At 43.2% G+C, this 21,811-nt stretch overlaps 1 protein-coding gene across 6 annotated transcripts in view; it reads left to right on the forward strand.

Annotated features, from left to right (window-relative positions):
* The window catches only part of LOC127438697 (SWI/SNF-related matrix-associated actin-dependent regulator of chromatin subfamily A member 5), a 49,134-nt gene extending 27,576 nt beyond the window's left edge, over nt 1-21,558 (forward strand). For 5 of the 6 annotated variants that reach the window (XM_051694493.1, XM_051694483.1, XM_051694512.1 and 2 more), the window contains 11 exons: nt 350-495; nt 1,043-1,171; nt 10,965-11,075; nt 13,688-13,801; nt 15,333-15,455; nt 15,544-15,676; nt 15,816-15,934; nt 16,225-16,299; nt 16,410-16,547; nt 18,769-18,879; nt 20,878-21,558. In XM_051694493.1, coding sequence (XP_051550453.1) covers nt 350-495; nt 1,043-1,171; nt 10,965-11,075; nt 13,688-13,801; nt 15,333-15,455; nt 15,544-15,676; nt 15,816-15,934; nt 16,225-16,299; nt 16,410-16,547; nt 18,769-18,879; nt 20,878-20,937 — 1,259 coding nt within the window. In that variant the 3' untranslated portion in view covers nt 20,938-21,558. The remainder of the gene's footprint in view (nt 1-349; nt 496-1,042; nt 1,172-10,964; nt 11,076-13,687; nt 13,802-15,332; nt 15,456-15,543; nt 15,677-15,815; nt 15,935-16,224; nt 16,300-16,409; nt 16,548-18,768; nt 18,880-20,877) is intronic. The other variant, XM_051694502.1, reaches the window with a different exon arrangement.
* The last annotated feature ends 253 nt before the right edge of the window (nt 21,559-21,811 follow it).

The following is a 21,811-nucleotide window of genomic DNA, read 5'->3' on the forward strand; positions in this document are numbered from 1 at the left end:
GAGTCATATGGATTACTTTTATGCTGACTTAAGTGATTTTTGGAGCTTCAAAATTTTGACACCCATCCACTTATGGACCAAAAGAGCTGAGATATTCTTCTAAAAATCTTCATTTGTGTTCTGCTGAAGAAAGAAGTTCACACAGCTGGGATGGCATGAGGGTGAGTAAATGATAAGAGAATTTTCATTTTTTGGTGGAAATTTCCCTTTAACTGCTCTATGCACTAATGTCAGTTTATAAACCATTACTCGTATAAACAGTATTCAGTATTATTTGAAATATAGGTTATATAGTTTTTGTGTCAGTACTTTGACGTATGATAAGCTGTGTTTTACATTCTGTTCAAAGGACGATTGATCGACCAGCAGAATAAACTGGGAAAAGACGAAATGCTGCAAATGATACGACATGGAGCAACACATGTGTTCGCCTCTAAAGACAGCGAACTCACAGATGAAGATATCGACACCATTTTGGAGAGAGGCGCCAAGAAGGTGAACGGACACATACACAAACACATACAGACAAATACACGCACTGTTCTAGACAGAGAAGAATAAAGTTGGATAGCTTTTATTGGAACATTTGGTAATAGAGATTTATGTTGTGTATGAATATGCATAATTCCCTACTACAGTACATAGTATGCCAAAAACAGTATGCATGTGGAGTAGAATTTCCGAATCCTCAGTATTCGTAAAAGAGTAAGTGAGAAATACCCTGATGACCTACTATTTCCAGCGAAATTTTGAAGTGCGCATCTCAGCTGAGGAGATGCTACGTTTAAAATGCTGGATTTAAAAAAACAGCGGAGAACCGCAAGTCAGGAGGGTCTTTTCAAATGTAAATGCTATACCTATACCTGCATACCTAAAGAACGTACTGTTTTACAAGCCTTGAAATGTGTTTTTCATCAAATGCAGTACATACTTTAGGACACAGCTTTAGTTTTGGAACCAAAACTAATTGTGAACGAGCTTTTTATGCTGCTGCAATCAACTTGATTCCCTACAACCCTGTTTGATTGCTTTTTACTCTCAGACGGCCGAGATGAACGAGCGCATGAAGACACTGGGAGAGAGCTCGCTGAGAAACTTCACGATGGACACAGGCAGCACAGAGACCAGCCTTTATAACTTTGAGGGAGAGGATTACAGAGAGAAACAGAAAGTAAGTGCCTGTTTGAAATTGATTTGGTTTTATAGTTGTATATAAAAAAGTTGGATCAATACCAGAATTTTGACTTCAGTAGGATACCAGCCTCTGGTACCTCAGTATGTATACTAAATCAATAAATTAGGCAACAAATAAACAGCCTCAGGTGGCTGATGACATGGAACTAGGGCTGTCAATAGATTAAGTAATTCAGTGTCAGTAATTATTAATAATTTAATAATTGACCCTTTGCTAAGCTCCACCCCACTTGGTTACCGTTGCTCGCTCCAACAAGCTTTAAAGAAGTCCCCATAGGAATGAATGAGAGATTGGAGTGAACAGCGCAGTTTTTGCCAAAATATCCTCATAAATGGAACTGATAATATTCTTACGTGGGCTGGAATGAAGAGTGACGTTTTATAGCATATTTATCAGAATTTGGTTGAATTACACATCTGTTTGATTGAAAACTGTGGAGACTGTGAATCAGAATTGAGGCATACGATTATCACACAGTCACTTGAAAAGACAAAAGTGACATTTTATAGCGATTACACATCTGATAACATTAGTGTAGGTGAACAGAACTGCTTATAACGTCTCATAACACACTGATGCTGGGAACTCTTGATTTACTATCGCCTTTACGAAGACCTGAATCAATACATAAATTAATTAATGTTATTATCTTTAATTTACCTTGGAGCAAATGTATTTGTCCTTGCTAATGTTAAACATGTTCTTACGGGAATGAGGGCTGACACAGTTTTTGCTCTTATTCTTATTTTATGCTCTTATTGTTATTTATTTAATGATTTTGAAAAATCTCTGGGTACCTCATTATTACAAGTGACCCAGCAACAGCATTTTTTTTATATACACCGATCAGCCACAACATTAAAACTACCTGCCTAATATTGTGTAGGTCCCCCTTATGCCACCAAAACAGCGCCAACCCGCATCTCAGAATAGCATTCTGAGATGCTATTCTTCTCACCACAATTGTACAGAACAGTTATCTGAGTTACCGTAGACTTTGTCAGTTCGAACCAGTCTGGCCATTCTCTGTTGACCTCTCTCATCAACAAGGTGTTTCCATCTGCCAGGGCTCGACAATAAGGACTGCCCGATGGCCCGGGGCCAGTGAGAGAGAGATTCGGACCAGTTGCTAGAACTGTCACTTGCCCGATCAGGCCAGTGCTGCATTTATAACATTAGTGCAAGAAAACAACAAGCGAGAGAGCACAAAAATTACACGCCATGAACAAAGTCTTCTAACCGACGAGCAAGCGCAATTCTATTTAGCTTGCAAAGATGAGCAAGCGCATAATATACTGGACGCGCCAAGGCACAGTCGCTTGCAGAGACCGAGTGCACTCTCCTAGCACTGTCCTCGCTCTTTTACAAGTGTCTTAGCAGCAGCTATTACCAATGTGTAGAAAATAGAAGAGAAAAAAACCCCACTTAATGAATTTCGTAGTGGGATTGCACGTCTTGCGCAACATTTTAAGTATCCCCGCACATTCTGTGTTCACAGTGCGTGAAATCCCACATTTTCTGTTTTTACATGTTGGTGAAAAGCAGTAATCCACACATTGCAACACAAGAAATCAACAGTTTCTTTCTATAGGACTGAAAATCCATGTCTCTCCGTGCATGTCTCATCATCATCTCTCCGTGCAGCGTAGACTGTTTAATGTGCATGCACTCTCGTAAAGGGACAGAGTGCTAGTTACCTATCTGTCACTCACTCGACGTTGTGTCGATGTAGTGACACTAGGGGTCACTCTTGGGAGCCCGAGACACCTCTGGTCTTTGATAAAAGGCCAATGAAAATTGGCGAGTGGTATTTGCATACCACTCCCCTGGACATACGGGTATAAAAGGAGCTGGTATGCAACCACTCATTCAGATTTTCTCTTCGGAGCCGAACGGACGATGTTTACTGAGCTGACTGTTCATTCACCTCTGCTGGATCTGACGGCGCATTTCAGGGGCTTCTCCCTCCTCTGCACTGGTGCACTGCAGAGAATGTCCCTGGGTGGTTCGGCAGAAAAAAGAGAGTATATTTTTCTAAAAGAGTATATTTCTCTAAAAGAGCGGCACACACGGAACATCTTTTTGAAGATGCATCTTTTTAAAGATGCCTTTCCGATTGTGAGTTATTCCTGGTTGCGGTCGTTACCTCTCAACTTCTGACAGTCACGATCGCTGTCTTTCGTGTCTGGGCGCGACCCACGCGGAGACAGCATTTGTGGATGCATCATGTTCTCACTGCGAGAACATGACCATGGCAACGTTGCGGTTCGTAAGAAAGAAGGCCACCCCAGCGTCTCCCCTCCTCGGTCCTTCTACCTATGGGTATAAAACCAGCGCGGCTAGCACTGGGGGCGATTTGGGGACCCCGATGGGACCACCTCCGCCGGGTATCCCCCCACGGACCTCCCATTACCCAGCACGCTCGTCTGCCCCGATCGGGCTTCCGGATGAGTCCACCGGCTCGTCTTACGGCGTGTTCGACCTCTTGTTTGGAGCCCGCAAAGCTGATGAGCTCTCGAGCGGGCTCGTCCAGTCGGACGCAGAAGCCTCAGCTGGGCTCCCCATCTCGGGTGCGGTTGCCCAGTCACAGGCTGATGCAGAAATGACGGACATGCTTTCCCGGGCAGCAGCGAGCGTCGGGCTAGAGTGGAACCCTCCGCTCTCCCCTGAACCCTCGCGGCTTGATGATTGGTTCCTGGGCTCGCGGCACCGCTCAAAGCAGCCACACCTCACTCCAGTTCCTTTCTTCCCGGAATTGCATGAGGAGCTGACAAGATCGTGGGAGGCACCTTTTACTGCCCGGTCCCGATCTTTCAGCTCCCCCGCCCTCACTACCCTCAATGGCGGGGCGGCCAGGGGCTATTCGGCCATTCCCCCGGTGGATAAGGCGCTCGTGGTGCACCTATGCCCGCAGAGCGCCGCCACCTGGCGCGGACGCCCAAAGCTCCAGTCCAAAGCCTGTAGGTTCACGTCGTCCCAGACGGCCAAAGCCTACAGTGCCGCTGGACAAGCCGCCTCCGCCCTGCATGGCTCTCCTGCAAGTCCACCAAGCCAAGGTGCTGAAAGAACTGCACGAGGGTAGTTCCGCCCCAGATTTGATGCAGGAGCTGCACTCGGGGAACGACCTCGCTCTCCGGGCGGGCAATGTCCACCTTAGTGGTCCAGGAGTGCCACCTTTGGCTCAACCTGGTTGAGATGGGTGAGGCCGACAAGGCACGGTTCCTCGCTGCCCCCATTTCCCAGGTTGGCCTATTCAGCGACACCGTCGAGGACTTTGCCCAGCAGTTCTCGATGGTGAAGCAGCAGACGGAGGCTATCCGGCACATCCTGCCCCGGTGCGGCTCAAGATCTCGCACTGCTTGTCGCCAAGGGCATCCCCCTGTGGTGACTGCACCGGCTCCGCCGCAGCCCGGCCCCAGCGTGGAGCCCACCACAGGAAGCAGACGCCACCCGTCTCACGGCCGGCCGCCAAGAACCCTCGCAAGGCTTCGAAGCACCCATGAGACGGGTGACCCAGGGACGACGAAACCCACCTTGGAGCTGGTAAGCAGACCACTCCATCCCCCGGTGGAGGGCCGGGAGGAGAATATTTTGTTGCTTTTTCATTTAATTTCGCCACATGCCCAAGTGGCAGCGGTACCCAACAGTTCAGCAAAAGAGCGGTTTCCTCGTTCCCTGGGTCATGTACCCGGTGTGCACGGCTGTCATCATGACCACCGTCCACCTTTCCATCCTTGCAGGTTTGGCGCTCCAGCGGTGGTCTCCCCGCCCCTGCACGCTCAGCTGTGGCACAAATCCATCCCCGATGTGACAGTCTCCACGGGTCACGAGGACAGGCCTCTTCCTCCCCCGTCCCAGGCTGTTCTGAGGGTGGTCACAAGGAGCCAGGTAAGTGCTTTGATGTCTCTGAACTCAGCACGGCCACCTCGAGCTCCGCCCCGCCGCGAGGCCCCACCTGCCGGTATGTCCGACGAGATTGTCCCCTTGGTCCCCCTCACTCGGAGCTTGGATGCTTGGCTTGCGCTTTCCAATCCATCGCGATGGCTGATCCGGACCGTCCGACTCAGCTACGCGATTCTGTTCGCCAGGCGTCCGCCCAGGTTCAGCAGCATCCACTTCACCTCGGTGAAGGGCGAGAATGCTGCTACCTTTCGTGCGGAGATCGCTACCCTCCTATGGAAGGATGCGATAGAGCCTGTCCCTCCGGCCGAGATGAAGAAGAGGTTTTACAGCCCCTACTTCATTGTACCGAAAAAAGGCGATGGGTTTCGGCCAATCTTGGACCTGCGAGTACTGAACCGGGCTTTACACAGACTCCCGTTCAAGATGCTGATGCAAAAACGCATTCTGGTGAGCATCCGGCATCAAGATTGGTTCGCGGCGGTAGACCTGAAGGACGTTTACTTCCATGTCTCGATTCTACCTTGACACAGACCCTTCCTGCCGTTTGCATTCAAGGGTCGGGCATATCAGTACAAGGTCCTCCCTTTCGGTCTGTCCTTGTCCCCTCGCATCTTCATTAAGGTCGCAGAGGCAGCTCTTGCCCCGTTAAGGGAAGTGGGCATTCGCATTCTCAACTATCTTGATGATTGGCTAATCCTAGCCCACTCTCGGGATATGCTGTGGGCACACAGGGACCTGGTGCTCTCGCACCTCAGCCGACTAGGTCTTCGGGTCAACTGGGAAAAGAACAAGCTCCTCCCAGTTCAGAGCATCTCTTTTCTCCGTTTGGAGTTGGACTCAGTCTCATTGATGGCGCACCTCACAAATGAGCGCGCACAGTCGGTGCTGATCTGTTTGAAGGCGTTCAAACAGAAAACAGCGGTTCCAATGAAACTCTTTCAGAGGCTCCTGGGGCATATGGCATCCTCAGCGGTGGCCGCTCAGGTTTTACATATGAGACCGCTTCAGCACTGGCTTCAGACTCAAGTCCCGAGATGGGCATGGCGCCACGGGACACATTGCGTGGCCATCACACCGATCTGTCACCACCTCTTCAGCCCTTGGACCGACCTCACATTTCTACGGGCAGGCGTTCCCCTAGAGCAGGTCTCCAGGTGCGTTGTGTTTATGACAGACACTTCCAAAACAGGCTGGGGCGCTGTATACAATGGGCACGCAGCCGCCAGCTTATGGACGGGCCCGCGGCTGCGTTGGCACATCAACTGCCTCGAGTTGCTGGCAATTCTGCTCGCCCTGCGGAGGTTCCGGCCATTGATCCAGGGCAAGCACTTGTTAGTTCGGACAGACAACACGGCAGCGGTAGCATATGTCAACCATCAAGGCGGTCTGTACTCCCGTTGTATGTCACAACTCGTCCACCGTCTCCTCTGGAGTCAGCAGCACCTCAAATCGCTGTGAGCCACTCATAACCCGGGCGACCTCAACACTGCAGCGGACACGCTGTCACGGCAGGTTACCCTCAAGGGAGAGTGGAGACTCCACCCTCAGGTGGTCCAGCTGATTTGGAGTCGATTCGGACAGGCACAGGTGACCAGTTCGCCTCCCAAGAATCCTCCCACTGCTCGCTCTGGTACGCCCTGACCAAGGCACCTCTCGGTATAGACGCATTGGCACACAGCTGGCCCCCTGGACTTTGCAAATATGCATTTGCCCCAGTGAGCCTACTTGCACAGACCCTGTGCAAGTTCAGGGAGGACGAGGAGCAGGTCATCCTGGTAGCACCCTACTGGCCCACCCAGACGTGGTTCTCGGACCTCACGCTCCTCGCAACAGCCCCTCCCCTGAGGAAGGACCTTCTTTCTCAGGGACGGGGCACCATCTGGCACCCGCGACAAGACATCTGGAATCTCCATGGCTGGCCCCTGGACGGGACGCGTAAGACCTAAGCGGTCTACCACCCTCGTTCCCTCATGGGACCTCTCTGTAGTTCTTCAGGGTCTACAGAGAGCCCCCTTTGAGCCTTTGCAGTCAGCTGAGTTTAAGGCACTCTCCTTGAAGACTGCCCTCCTGACTGCGCTCACTTCCATCAAGAGGGTAGGAGACCTGCAAGCGTTCTCTGTCAGCGAAACGTGCCTGGAGTTTGGTCCAGGCTACTCTCATGTGATCCTGAGACCCCGACCGGGCTATGTGCCCAAGGTTCCCACGACCCCTTTTAGGGGCCAGGTGGTGAACCTTCAAGCGCTGCCCCAGGAGGAGGCAGACCCAGCCCTGACGTCGCTGTGTCCGGTGCGCGCTTTACGCATCTATTTGGATCGTACGCAGAGCTTTAGAGTCTCTGAGCAGCTCTTTGTCTGCTTTGGTGGACAGCAAAAAGGAAGCGCTGTCTCCCAAGCAGAGGATCGCCCACTGGCTCATTGACGCCATAACTATGGCATATCACGCCCAGGACGTGCCGCCCCCAGTAGGGCTACGAGCCCATTCTACCAGGGGTGTAGCGGCCTCCTGGGCCTTGACCAGGGGCACCTCTCTAACAGACATTTGCAGAGCAGCGGGCTGGGCAACACCCAACACCTTGCGAGGTACTACAACCTCTGGGTGGAACCGGTTTCGTCCCGTGTAGTGGCACGCACAAGCAGGTAAGTCCGGGACAGCCGGCCGGGTGTATTGCTTGCGCATAGTGCCTTTCACCTCGCCTGAGCTGAAGACGTGTGCCGTTAACTCCCAGTAGTGTTCACAAACTGTGTTCCCTGGTTGATTTCCTCCAAGCCCTGTGGCAGACGAGTTTTTGGAGAGACTCGCTGCCGGCCCAGTTCACGTGTTAACTAAAGCCCTGTACTGGGGTAGGTGCTGCGCATGTGGCGGTTCCCCGTAGGTAACCCCATGCGACGGATATCTTCCGCTAATTCGTTTCCCTGTTGGCAAACTGCGTCTTCCTTGGGCAGAGCCCCCTCTGCCACAGTCTCCGTGTTTGTAGTAACTCCTCCCTCGTTGGGTAGGATCTACCATGAGACTTCTCCACATGGCATACTCCTGACATAGCTCGGCAAAACCATGTGACGTATTTCCACTTAAATATCACCCCTCCTCTCTGGGTGAGGTGTGGTCTCCGCGGTGTCCTCCCCTTGGGAGGGACACCCCCCCGACTAGACCTGGACTAGACCGTCTCTATCTTTTGGGTAGTCGACTTGTCCCAAAGGGCCATTCGACACTCATAACAGTGTTGGGGGAGGTTACATGTTGGCCTGGTGTGCTGGATACGAGGCACACAGTGGCCAGTTGTGGCGTTTTTGTGTGGGGACCCCTAGTGTCACTACATCGACACAACGTCAAGTGAGTGACAGATAGGGAACGTCCTGGTTACTTGTGTACACTCCATTCCCTGATGGAGGGAACGAGACGTTGTGTCCCTCCTGCCACAACGCTGAACTACCCGCTGAAATGGCCGGGACCTTGTCTCGGCTCCTCAGCATAAAACCTGAATGAGTGGTTGCATACCAGCTCACCAATTTTCATTCAAAGAGGTTATGCAAGTAACCAGGACGTTTTATTTCCACTGAAAAAAACAAAACACATTTTCTCTTATTAATTTGCCTTTGGAGATGAAGTGCCAAATGAGACGTAATAAACTTTGTTAAACCCCAGTTATACACGTGTCTGGAAATCAAAAGCTGCGCAGTATCCAAAATGTAAGTATAGATTTAATTAGGTTTGTTTCAAAACGTAAACATTCATTCAACATAATAATAGCGTTTGATATGAAAAGAAGCAAAATCACTATGGCTATTAGGCTATTATTATCAGAGCTGTTCAGCTGCAGGGTGAAGATGAATATTCAAAACCTTCTACTTCATATCATCCTCATGAAACACCAGTTACATTTCTCATTTCTGGACCATACAGGTATTTTTGTTTTTGTGCTTTGTGCATCAGTCTGTGTTGGTCTTTAGGTTGTCTGATTTTATGTTATATACACATTCTTAATTCACAGATTAGGCCTAATATCTCCCTAATGTATATTACACTTCACAACTGATTTGGTAGGAAGTCTCTTCTCAGGGATTCGTATGTTTATTACATTCAGACAATAATCACATCTTTAACTCAGTGATTAAATCTTTGATCCTGTGTGTGAATACACTACACAAAGCCAAAAGTTGTATGACTACATGACTAAACGGGTGACCGAAAGCCCATCATCTCCTCCACAGAACTCTTCACTTAAAAACTCATGTGTAAATGGCAGTATGGCTGAGGTTAATATGATGTATTTATGAATTTATATCTGTAAAGTGCTTATATGGCATTACATAAGGCATAAATCATATCTTGCAAATTATAAATGTGATTCAATTTTGTGGGACATTGCCTTAAAAACATAAAATATGTAAAAAATATTTATCTTCGGACACATTTTTAAAGCCATGATGGTAAAAACAGCTATTTATCATTTTTGTGTTGGGGCCAGTGAAAATTTTGGCAGGGCCAGTAAAAATCTGAAGCACTGGCCCAACCGGGCCAGTAGAAAAAATCCTTAGCGTTGAGCCCTGATCTGCAGAACTGCCGCTCACTGGATGTGTTTTGTTTTTGGCACCATTCGGAGTAAAGTCTAGAGACTACTGTGCGTGAAAATCCCAGGAGATCAGCAGTTACAGAAATAATCAAACCAGCCCATCTGGCACCAACAATCATGCCATGCTCCAAATCACTGAGATCAAATTTTTTCCCCATTCTGATGGTTGATGTGAACATTAACTGAAGCTCCTGACCCACATCTGCATGATTTTATGCACTGCACTGCTGCCACACGATTGGATGATTAGATAATCGTGTGGATGATTGTTGGTGCCAGACGGGCTGGTTTGAGTATTTCTGTAACTGCTGATCTCCTGGGATTTTCACATACAACAGTCTCTAGAATTTACTCATAATGGTGCCAAAAACAAAAAACATCCAGTGAGTGGCAGTTCTGCGGACGGAAATGCCTTGTTGATGAGAGAGGTCAACAGAGAATGGCCAGACTCTGTACAATTGTGGTGAGAAGATTAGCATCTCAGAATGCTATTTTGAAACGCGGGTTGGTGCTGTTTTGGTGGCACAAGGGGGACCTATACAATATTAGGCAGGTGATTTTAATGTTGTGGCTGATCGGTGTATATGTATTTTTTTGGATAACTTCTTTCAAATTACACTTAAAACAACTCAAACACACATCAATCCCATAGACTCTCATTGGAAAAAAGCAAGCGCTTGTCAGAGAAATGGCTGACGGCAACAGTTGCCAAGATAGGATTGGTCAGAAATGCTTTTAAGGCAGGGCTTAGTGAAGGGTCAATTAATAAATCTATTTTTTTGTAGTGAATCTCATTTAACCTTAAAGGTGCTGTAAGCGATTTTAGCGTTCTGAAGCTTTCACGTGTCTGAGCCGTTGAATTGGCCACACCCCCTCATTCCAAAACCCCGCCCTCCAAAGATAATTTTGAGATCAAAACCGAGTAAAAGAGCAGCATTGTTTGTTCCTGTGGCTGTCAAATTAAACAGTGGCCCAATAGCACCCTCAGCGTACAAACATTATGAATCGTAGCCTCTATGATCCGCTTCAAAGACAACACTAGAATGAGCAAAATGATTGACAGGTGAAAAGCTGAACTGAAAATTGCAAAATGATGATATTGTACTTAAGTAAGTTTTGGGTACCTGGGTACTTTTTAGTACTATATACCATAATGGTGCTCTAAAGAGAGAATATATCTGTGCATTTGTGTCTGTTTTAAAGCCATGCTCTTGCCTATGTCACAGACCGAGAAAGGTTATTTGAGGGTCTGTGCCTGGAGTGTGTTTTAAAGTGCTCTCTCTATATTTTGTACAGCTAAGTATGATCGAATGGATTGAGCCTCCTAAGAGAGAGAGGAAAGCCAATTATGCTGTAGATGCTTACTTCAGAGAGGCACTGCGAGTCAGTGAACCAAGAGCCCCCAAGGTAGTACACACATAGACACAAATTTTTTGTCAGCACTACTCATTGCATAACAATACTCTAATACAAGGAGAGTGTATACAGCACATTCTGCTACACAATAAATAATGCACTTGGATCACTGTTTCCATCAAACTGACAGCTGAACTGGAGTAATTTTTCAGATGTTGGAGTAACTCAGCAGAAGGGTGCTGTATCATCAGTTATTGGGGGTAGTGTGATGGATAAAGAGTTAGGCTTGAAACACAAAGGTTACAGGTTCAAACGCTAACTCAGGAAATTACCTCAATAACTGAACATTCTTCTTCCTCCTGTTCTGTCACTGCTGTGCCCTTGAGAGAGACACTTAACCCTAGATTGTTCCAGAGGGAGTGATTGAGCGAATAGTGCAATGTAAGTCTTAAAAAAACATCAATAAGGGTAAAAAGCAACTGCTAAATAGAGGATAAATGGGTTATTCATCTTCTTGAATGGGGAAAGCTGGCACCTAGCACAAGACACTTTCATCCAACCACTTGATCTATAGGCAGTTTAATCCAAAGTCATATACAGTATTCATTAAACAAAATTTAAATCAGGTAAGGGCAACCTAGGAAGTAGGCACACATGCATGCGAGTACAAACAAAATGTGGAATATAATATTTTAAAGCTAATTATATATAGTTAATTTTGCATGAAAACCACTTCTTGCAATAGTCCTTTGTAGTCATGCAGTATTTTGTAATATTGCTGCACTATCCTGAAAAAAATTAATTCTGCAAATGTGATGGAAGTTGTGATGGAAACAAGTAAAGGCAGCAAAATAATTACAGCTTGGAACAAAGAAAACTCTTGTAACGAATATCATCAAATCAAATTGAAAATCCAATTAATGTTTTGATTAAAGTGCAGTTTCGACTTATATCACTCATGAGACCTGCCCATGTGAACCGACTGAGGATTCATACTGGATAAGGAAGCGTCAACCAGGAATGTTTTGTCATCATACACCAGTGGCGTATCCAGGACATTTTTACTGGGGTGGCCAAGATGGGGCACAGACCTAGTGTGTAAATATCGCATTGCTTTGCTTCAACATCTACACATGTAGAATAAATGAATTCTTAAACTCATGTTAGCATTCACTGAATTGTTTGTATTCAATATCAGACTGTTGTTTTGACATTTGACAGTTTTCTATTCCTGTTCTATTTCAACCTATTACAGTTTCTGGGAATCACTGGTTATTTTAACATAACATCCATTTTTAAATCAGTAATTGTTTAGGAAAAGTCAGTTACACGTTTTTAAGAGCTATTCTCATTGTAGAGAATTAATCTGCGTATAACATCAGGTATAGTGTATAATCATAAAAAGATACAAGTACAGGTGATAACTGATTGAGGCACAGTTCAATCAATCATTCAATCAATTATTCATTCATTTATTAGCTATAACTGCACTGTCCAGCAGAAATATTGTTAAATTGGGTACAAATCAGTGTGTGAAATTGGCTACGAGGGCTTATAGGTGTCTGTCTGGAAACCCCAAAATTGCAGACTGAGCTCTGAATACAGTAAAAAAACAAAACTCTATTTACAGTGTCTACTCAGGTTTATTTTCCACATGTTCTGATAGCTTCAATTACTTTGAATATTACCAAATAAAATAGTTAGTCAAATCATTTGCAGCATTTAAGTGCAAATTGCCCTGCCTCTGCATATTTAAAATATCAAATAAGGTATAAAAACTTTGAAGATTTTATTGGTCTGACTGACCAATAATACACATGAAGAGCTCATAAATAACTCATGTAAAGATTTAAAGTACAGTCACAGCACAAACCCTTCCATTTCACACAGGTTAGCCATATATATAACTTTAGCTATTGAACATATACATCTGTAAAACTCTTTACACACCTCCATCATTAAATCAGAAAACATGGCATTTCATATTTCATGTCAATATAAAGAGAACAAACATGTTGAATGTGGTGTAGGGTCTAGCTTACTCTTTAACCTAGCTACTGTAACAATGAACATTTTTTTTCACATTCACATGGAAATTCGGGATAAATTAAACATTAGATTAGATGAACATACCTCTCAAATAACAGCTTTCTTTTTGACCACAAATCGACGTCGTCAACTCATTGGAAGTTAGAGGTAGACGCTAGCTCGTGTCAGCTTCGTGCTTCTGAACAACCATTATACTCCAGACCTGGCGCCTGCTGCCCGCGACCTGCGGCACCTGCCTGGCCACCCGCGGCCTGCCCCTCCCCCCACTGATCAAAGATCAGCTCACACAGCTTCAGTCCCACCACTACTATAATGGTCAGAAATATAAAACTGACCCTGGGTCAGTGTGGCTCTAAATCAACAAATGACCCGATATGTCATCTTTGATTGACAGGTGTTTCTATTGGTTCTTGTGTTGATGAACTACCAATCAGCTCTGGGGTGGCCACAGAGTGGCCAATGAGATTTCAGGGGTGGCCCAGGCAACCACAGGCCACCCCCTAAAATCGCCACTGTTATACACACTTCAAATATCCCACAGAAAGTAATGTGTAAATTTGCACATTATTGAAATCATGCAGAGAGTTGAGATTGTGAGTGTGTGTGTCATCCAGGCTCCTCGGCCTCCTAAGCAGCCCAATATCCAGGACTTTCAGTTCTTTCCTCCACGTCTCTTTGAGCTGTTAGAGATGGAGATTCTCTACTACAGAAAAACCATTGGATACAAGGTGAGCACCTCATGCAGTGTAGATGTTTGTGTTTGATGTGAGTATTTTTTAAGCTCTGAAATGCAACACAGGGATGAATTCACTAAACAGTTGCGCCACTTTTGCGTGTGGTAATTCAGCAGCAAACCTATGTCTTATTCACTAACCACCCTAAATGTAGAGACATTTAAATAAGTTAGCTAAATGTAAGTTAGCTAAATGTAGATAAATTTAGATAAGTTAAATACTCAAGTGCAGTGCAAATTTTCAGAGCTGATTGTGCTTTCTAAAAGGATAAGTTCACCCAAAAATTAAAATTCTCTCATCATTTACTCACCCTCATACCATCCCAGATGTGTATGACTTTCTTTCTTCTGCAGAACACAAATTAATATTTTAGAAGAATATTTCATCTCAATATTTTCATCTCTATAGGTCAATGCAAGTGACTGAGTGCCAAAATGTTGATGCTCCAAAAAGCACATAAAGACATCATAAAAGTAATCCATACGACTCAGTGTTTTAAACCATATCTTCAGAAGTAATATGATAGGTGTGGGTGTGAAACAGATCAATATTTAAGTTCTTTTTTACTAGAAATGCCCAATAGGGGGCGATATACATGAAGATTGTGAAAGATAAAGTGGAGGTTGACTGAGCAGGGAAAATTGCTTCTGAAGACATGGATTTAACCACTGAAGTCTTATGGATATACTTAAATGCTGACTTATGTAATTTTTGGAGATTCAAAATTTTTGCACCCATTCACTTGCATAGTATGGACCAAATAAGCTGAGAAATTTTTCAAAATCTTCATTTGAGTTCAGCAGATGAAAGAAAGTCATACACATCTGAGACAGCATGAGGGTGAGTAATTGATGAGAGAATTTTCATTTTTGGGTGAACTTTTCCTTTTAGAAGGCACAATCAGCTCTGAAAAATTCAGCTGCGCTTGAGTATTTAAATTAATTGACATTCCTTTCCACGCAAACACACCTCCTTTCTACGTAAATTAGATTCATTTTTAGGTTGCGTTTCGTTCATCGCGCTTTTACCGCTACATGAAATCGGGCAGTAAAATGAATTTTATTTAAAAGAAATGTTTTGTACATTTCTATCAATCATATCAACAGTAATTCATCAAATAGGGATCAAATGATGGAGAAGAGCGTTATAACCTGGCATATATATCTAGATATGCGGTGATGTCGGCATATTAAAGAGATGATTCAGGTGCCTGCATCACAGTGACGCTGTACAGTCCTGGAAGAGAGTGTTAGATCATGTCAAATAATACTATGTAGTGCTCAAAATCTGCCCGCAAGATTGAAATTTCACGTGCAAATTGCGTTCTGCAGCGATTTTGTGGGTGCGTTTGCGCTAAACCAGCGCAGACAAAGTGTGCAATTAACCGGCACTTTTACTGGGCACTCTTCATTCATAGTGAATTCCTCAGAAAATCTTAAACTTTGTCTCTTTGTAGATGATCTACTCTAGTGTTTGCTTTTCAGTGCATCTAGTTGAAATTGGTGTGTTTGTGTGTAAATGGTAGGTGCCACGGAATCCAGATATCCCGAATTCAGTGCAGGTCCAGAAAGAGGAACAGGCAAAGATAAACAAGGCTGAGCCCCTCTCAGCTGAAGAAACTGAGGAAAAAGAGAAACTACTCACACAAGTACAGTGTCACTCTCTCACACATTCATACACACATTCTAAATGTGCTAATTTCAGAGCAGTGCAGCAGCAGTTTGTTTTGTTAACAGGGTTTCACAAACTGGAACAAACGTGATTTCAATCAGTTTATTAAAGCGAATGAGAAGTACGGTCGTGATGACATCGACAACATCGCCAGAGAGGTGGAGGGCAAGACCCCCGAAGAGGTCATGGAGTACTCAGGTACAAGACAAATGTCTCACACAATTTTTACACCTGAATCAACTACTTACAAACCTCAAAATCAATTGCGCACACAAACCTCACATCAGTATACTGTACTACACACAACTTACACTGTGTGTTTGTTGTGTAATTGTAGCCGTGTTTTGGGAACGCTGTAACGAGCTGCAGGATATTGAGAAGATCATGGCTCAGATAGAGCGAGGGGAAGCTCGCATCCAGAGACGCATCAGCATCAAGAAAGCCCTGGACGCCAAGGTTGTAGTAATAGTGATTTAAAATCAGAATCTTCAGGTTCCAGGAGTTCCTAGAATGTGAACAGAATGGCATTCAATTACAGTGTTGAAAAGCAAGATTGTCTTTTATAGCTGCTGAATTATAATTGTGTGGTTGTTGTAGTATTTCTTGCTTCTCATGATTTGCGCCCTCAGTATTTATGCAGTTAAGTCAAATGCTTCATCAAAGTAACATTTCAGAGAAAATTGTATTTTTGATGGAATAATAATTACTCAATATTTCTGTTTGATTGTGTTTTTGTGTACTTGTAGATAGCGCGTTACAAGGCTCCGTTTCACCAGCTTCGCATTCAGTATGGCACAAACAAAGGAAAGAACTACACAGAGGTGTGTGTGTGTCTGTAGCAGAGAGAGAATTATTGTGTGTTATTAGTGTATCCAAGCACATAGATTAAAAGAAATGGACACTTTTCCGATCTCTGTGTGTTTGCATACAGGAGGAGGACAGGTTTCTGATCTGCATGCTTCATAAGATGGGTTTTGATAAAGAATATGTGTATGAAGAACTTCGGCAGTGTGTACGGAATGCCCCACAGTTCAGATTTGACTGGTTCATCAAGTCCAGGACTGCCATGGTGAGTGCACAAAACAATTCATAAATGATGTTCTAATTCTAAAAAATAGCTAAAAGGTTTCTTTTAGGGGGAGGGTTAAGGCCTTGATATACTTCCGGAGAAGTTCTTGTTCATTCTTCGCTCAGGGGTAAAAAGAAGTTTGAAACAGCCAAGCAACGGTAAACTGTTTACGAACTTTCGGACACCTTCGGACACCACCCACATCACACTGGGGGCGGTGTTTTGGAGGGGCATTTAAATATGCAATGCGCTATCTTGACAACAACAACACACAACAATAAGCAAGGTCTAATTTACAATCAATTAGATTACCTTTTAGCTTACTGTTTACACAAACATCTGTTTAAAACATGATGGAAGCTAGCTCTGACTTGCTACAGCGAACTAGTTAGCCAAAGCTATATCACTGATTGGATAACATTAGCTTACCTTTTCAAAAAATGCCATGTTGGACAGTTTTTCGATGCCGAACAAAAGGTTTGTGCCAGGACATCTCCAAGAACAGCCTAGGTACTACGGTGCACGACACTGCATCTCCACTCTTGCCCTTCTTCCTTTTCATTGCTTTTCCAAATTTGTCTTGGATGTTTCTCCATGTTGCTTTGCATAATGCCGGGTCATCAACACCAAGCTTCATCGCAATTTCCTTCCAAGAGTTCCAGGCCATTTCTGAATCTTTAAAGTCTCTACGTGAATGATCGGAAATATGTGGGTGGGTACTGTGTCTGACCTCGACAGACTGGATCAGTGAAATGAACCGGAAAAGATGTTTGCGTCAAAGTAGGTCCCCAGTCACACCCACCTATTACATCATCATCTTGGACCAATGGTAGTAAGAAGGTGTTTAGCAGCCGGTATGAAATTTTCCTCAAAGTTCGCCCAAGCGAGCTGTTGCAAACCCTCGAAATGAATTAAAAAAAAAAAAAAACCTTTGTTTTAGCCAGATTTTGTTCTAAATTATGTCACACCTGTTCGTTCTTCGATTTCGTTTGAAGTATATTGGGGCCTTTAGGCTGTAGAATTTAGAATTAGCTGTATATAAAACCTTTAGAAGTATATAGAATGTCCTCATTTAGACAGTAAATGTCCTCGTTTAAAATGTACTGTAAATGTTTTACAGTAAATGTCCTTATTTAAAAGTAAACGTGTGTGTGTTTGAGGGAATATGTGCAGGTGGTGCATTTCAGAAAAATGTCCCTAGAACAATAGAAAAACCTAATCAAACCACCTTTTAGGGATGTCTAAAAGGAAAAGGAAAAAAGATTAATAAAGAAACTATTTAATTATTAATCATAAGAACTAATTAATTCTTTATTGAATTAATTTGTTAGGGACTAATAAATGAACTAATTTTAGGGTTAGGATTAGTGTATAATTATTATTAGCTTATTTTGGGTGATGCTCACAAAACATGTCAAGAAAATATCCTGGACTTACTTAGCCCCAAATCCATAAAGAAAAAAAAAAAAATGAAATCATATTTTGCATAAAGAAAATGAGGCCTACATTTAGGACCATTAAGATTTTTTGCATGGTGACATTACTTTCAGTATCTTTAAGCACATTAAACCCCCCAATTCTCATTACCAGAATGTGTCCAGATGTTTTACTTTTACTATTCCCATTGTTTTCATTTATGATTCTCATTACCTTAACACAGTAATTGTTTTACTGTATTAGAGTAAGAAAAAATGCTGTTCTACAATGATTTTTTAAATGAAGATCAGCGAAAATGAAAGGCAGTACCAAGGGAGTACTACTTTGATGTACGTATACTTTAAATACGTTGCAATTTAAATAAATAAAATTTTCCATGTCGCAATGTCAAAAAAATAAAAATAAAATGCCGCAATGTCAAAAATCGTAATGGCCCTAAAATAGGCTTCATTTTTTTTATTATTTATTTATTTATTTAGATTTTGGGGGTAAAATAGGACCAGGACATTTTATTGACAGGTTTTGTGAAAATCACCCTATTAGATGCGATTGGGAATTCCCTATAAGAACATATTAACATGGTTGTGTGTGCATCTCTCACACACAAATGCAAAATCTTAGCTACTTACACAGGAAACTTTTGTCAAAGTGTGTGGGTGCAGATTCTGTGTGGTGTGTGACAGAAATTGTGAGCATATCGGATCTGCTTTAAAACTGTTTCTCTTATTCTGAGATGATGAAACGTGTCACAGTTTCCATCCATGTGTTTTGTCTGCTCTTCTAGGAGCTGCAGCGGCGCTGTAACACACTCATTTCTCTTATTGAGAAAGAGAACATGGAGATAGAGGAGAAAGAGCGAGCTGAGAAAAAGAGAAGAACACCCAAAGGACAATCAGTAATACCTCCTGTCTTCTTTCATTGCACTCCGTCTGTTGTTGTTGTGCTCTGTAGTCTGTGCATCCCCAGAGACAGTCTCTCTAGTACAGAATCACGCTTGAAAAAATGAACAGGAAAATCATTCAAATGATCACATACACGATTCCCTCAGAGTCTTGTCCACAGTAAAGTATAGTATCTATAGTATATACTATAGTATATACTAGTATAGTTTCTATCCATCTATCCATCCATCCGAAGTGACAGTCCAACAGTGACAGCAGCAGATGAAGTTTTAGAGGGAGGCAGCATCTCTTGCCTCCCTTCAGCTCATTGCAATTCTCATTGAGGTTGCATTGTGTAAATGAGATGGGGTTACCCACCGTTGCTGTGATTGGCTGATTGCGCTGTCAATACGTTATTGTCTGCCTATCATGTTCGCAACCGGTCCTTACAGTGCATCCGGAAAGTATTCACAGCGCTTCACTTTTTCCACATTTTGTTATGTTACAGCCTTATTCCAAAATGGATTAAATTCATTATTTTCCTCAAAATTCTACAAACAATACCCCATAATGACAATGTGAAAGAAGTTTGTTTGAAATCTTTGCAAATTTATTAAAAATAAAAAATTAAAAAAAATCACATGTACTTAAGTATTCACAGCCTTTGCCATGACACTCAAAATTGAGCTCAGGTGCATCCTGTTTCCACTGATCATCCTTCTCTGCAGCACTCCACCAATCAGGCCTGTATGGTAGAGTGGCCAGAAGGAAGCCACTCCTCAGTAAAAGGCACATGACAGCCCGCCTGGAGTTTGCCAAAAGGCACCTGAAGGACTCTCAGACCATGAGAAACAAAGATTGAACTCTTTATCCTGAATGGCAAGCGTCATGTCTGGAAGAAACCAGGCACCGCTCATCACCTGGCCAATACCATCCCTACAGTGAAGCATGGTGGTGGCAGCATCATGCTGTGTGGATGTTTTTCAGTGGCAGGAACTGGGAGACTAGTCAGGATCGAGGGAAAGATGAATGCAGCAATGTACAGAGACATCCTTGATGAAAACCTGCTCCAGAGCGCTCTGGACCTCAGACTGGGGCGAAGATTCATCTTCCAACAGGACAATGACCCTAAGCACACAGCCAAGATAACAAAGGAGTGGCTCCGGGACAACTCTGTGAATGTCCTTGAGTGGCCCAGCCAGAGCCCAGACTTGAACCCGATTGAAAATCTCTGGAGAGATCTGAAAATGGCTGTGCACCGATGCTCCCTATCCAACCTCATGGAGCTTGAGAGGTCCTGCAAAGAAGAATGGGAGAAACTGCCCAAAAACAGGTGTGCCAAGCTTGTAGCATCATACTCAAAAAGACTTGAGACTTGACAAAGTATTGAGCAAAGGCTGTGAATACTTATGTACATGTGATTTTTGTTTTGTTTTTTATTTTTAATAAATTTGCAAAGATTTCAAACAAACTTCTTTCACGTTGTCATTATGGGGTATTGTATGTAGAATTTTGAGTAAAATAATGAATTTAATCCATTTTGGAATAAGGCTGTAACATAACAAAATGTGGAAAAAGTGAAGCGCTGTGAATACTTTCCGGATGCACTGTAAATCAGCCTGAATGGGTCAGATTGGTGGAAATGGATGGACTAATTGTAGTTAAAACCTCACCCAATTTCAATCACAATTAAATTGAAATTAAGTTTGAAACTAACTGAGTGAGCCATTTTTAGTGACCATTTAGATCAGTTTAATTAAAGCTGCATCTCTGTGCCTGTAACCTTCATGAAACCAAGAATTTGTTGACTATTGGTCTAAAATGAAGGTGACTATAAATAAAAAGTAAACAAGAGTTAGTAGTAACAAATAAAAGCTGTGTGCAATATGATTGTTACTGTATTATTGCAATTATTTTTTTTTTTTTTAAATGTAATGCATAAACTTGATAAGACTTTGATGTGACTTGGTTGTCTACCTTCTAATCTTGCTGTTTCTTTCATTTTGTCACAGGCTCACAAGCGTAAAGCGGAAGCATCTTCTGAAAGGAAAGAGAAGAAATCTCGATCCTGATTTGTCTGCCCTTGGCTCTTCGCTCCGTTACGAAGCACTACAATAATCAAACGCGTCTCTACAGCATTTTAGCCGTTCTGCAGTTATCTGTCATATCTGTGACTCAACAACAGTTTCTTAAAATAAACGTGTGAATTATAGCAAAAACAAAAGCTGTTTGGAACGTATAAAACATTTAATTACCGTTTTAAATCTTATCCTACAGGCTGCATATGTTTTGGCAGCTACAAAATGTATTGCTGGGGCATGTTTTTTTTTTTTTTTTTTTTTTTTCAGAATTTGTTCAAAATGTTCCTTGTTCATGTCGCATTGAAATTTATTTAGCATGCAAAAAAGGGCATCTCTGTAGTCTGTTCTTATCTTTTTTGTGTATTTTATAAATGAAGAGCTCTTTGCCTGAGACTTTGTTACTGTATGTTTGAGGTCTCTGTGATTTGCACCTTAATCCTTGTGATCTGTAGCTTTGCACATCCAGTCTTCTTAAGCTCTTTTCTACATTCATGTGCCACTTAATTTTGCATTTTATCTATTTTACACATTCTTGTTTAAACTTGTACCCTTTTATGATCTTGATATGTACAAGTCCAGTATTATTATTAAAAAACAAAACAAAAAACTAAATCAGTTGGTTCATTTACACCTTTTGTTTGCATAATGGAGAGGGAAAAAAATTTCCCCGATGGCACTTTTACTTTACTAACTTTGCATTTGTGTCAGTGGAATTCCATACAGTATTTGTCGAGTGTTGCATCACAGCATTTGTACTTTTAGTGTGGACAAATATTTTGGAACGACAGTGTAGGACTTGATTTGAAAATAGTCAAGGGCATAACCAGACTAATGGGTTGAAAAGAAATACCACTAAGCTATACAA

This window comes from Myxocyprinus asiaticus, chromosome 4 (genome assembly GCF_019703515.2).
Source record: "Myxocyprinus asiaticus isolate MX2 ecotype Aquarium Trade chromosome 4, UBuf_Myxa_2, whole genome shotgun sequence".
NCBI lineage: Eukaryota > Metazoa > Chordata > Actinopteri > Cypriniformes > Catostomidae > Myxocyprinus > Myxocyprinus asiaticus.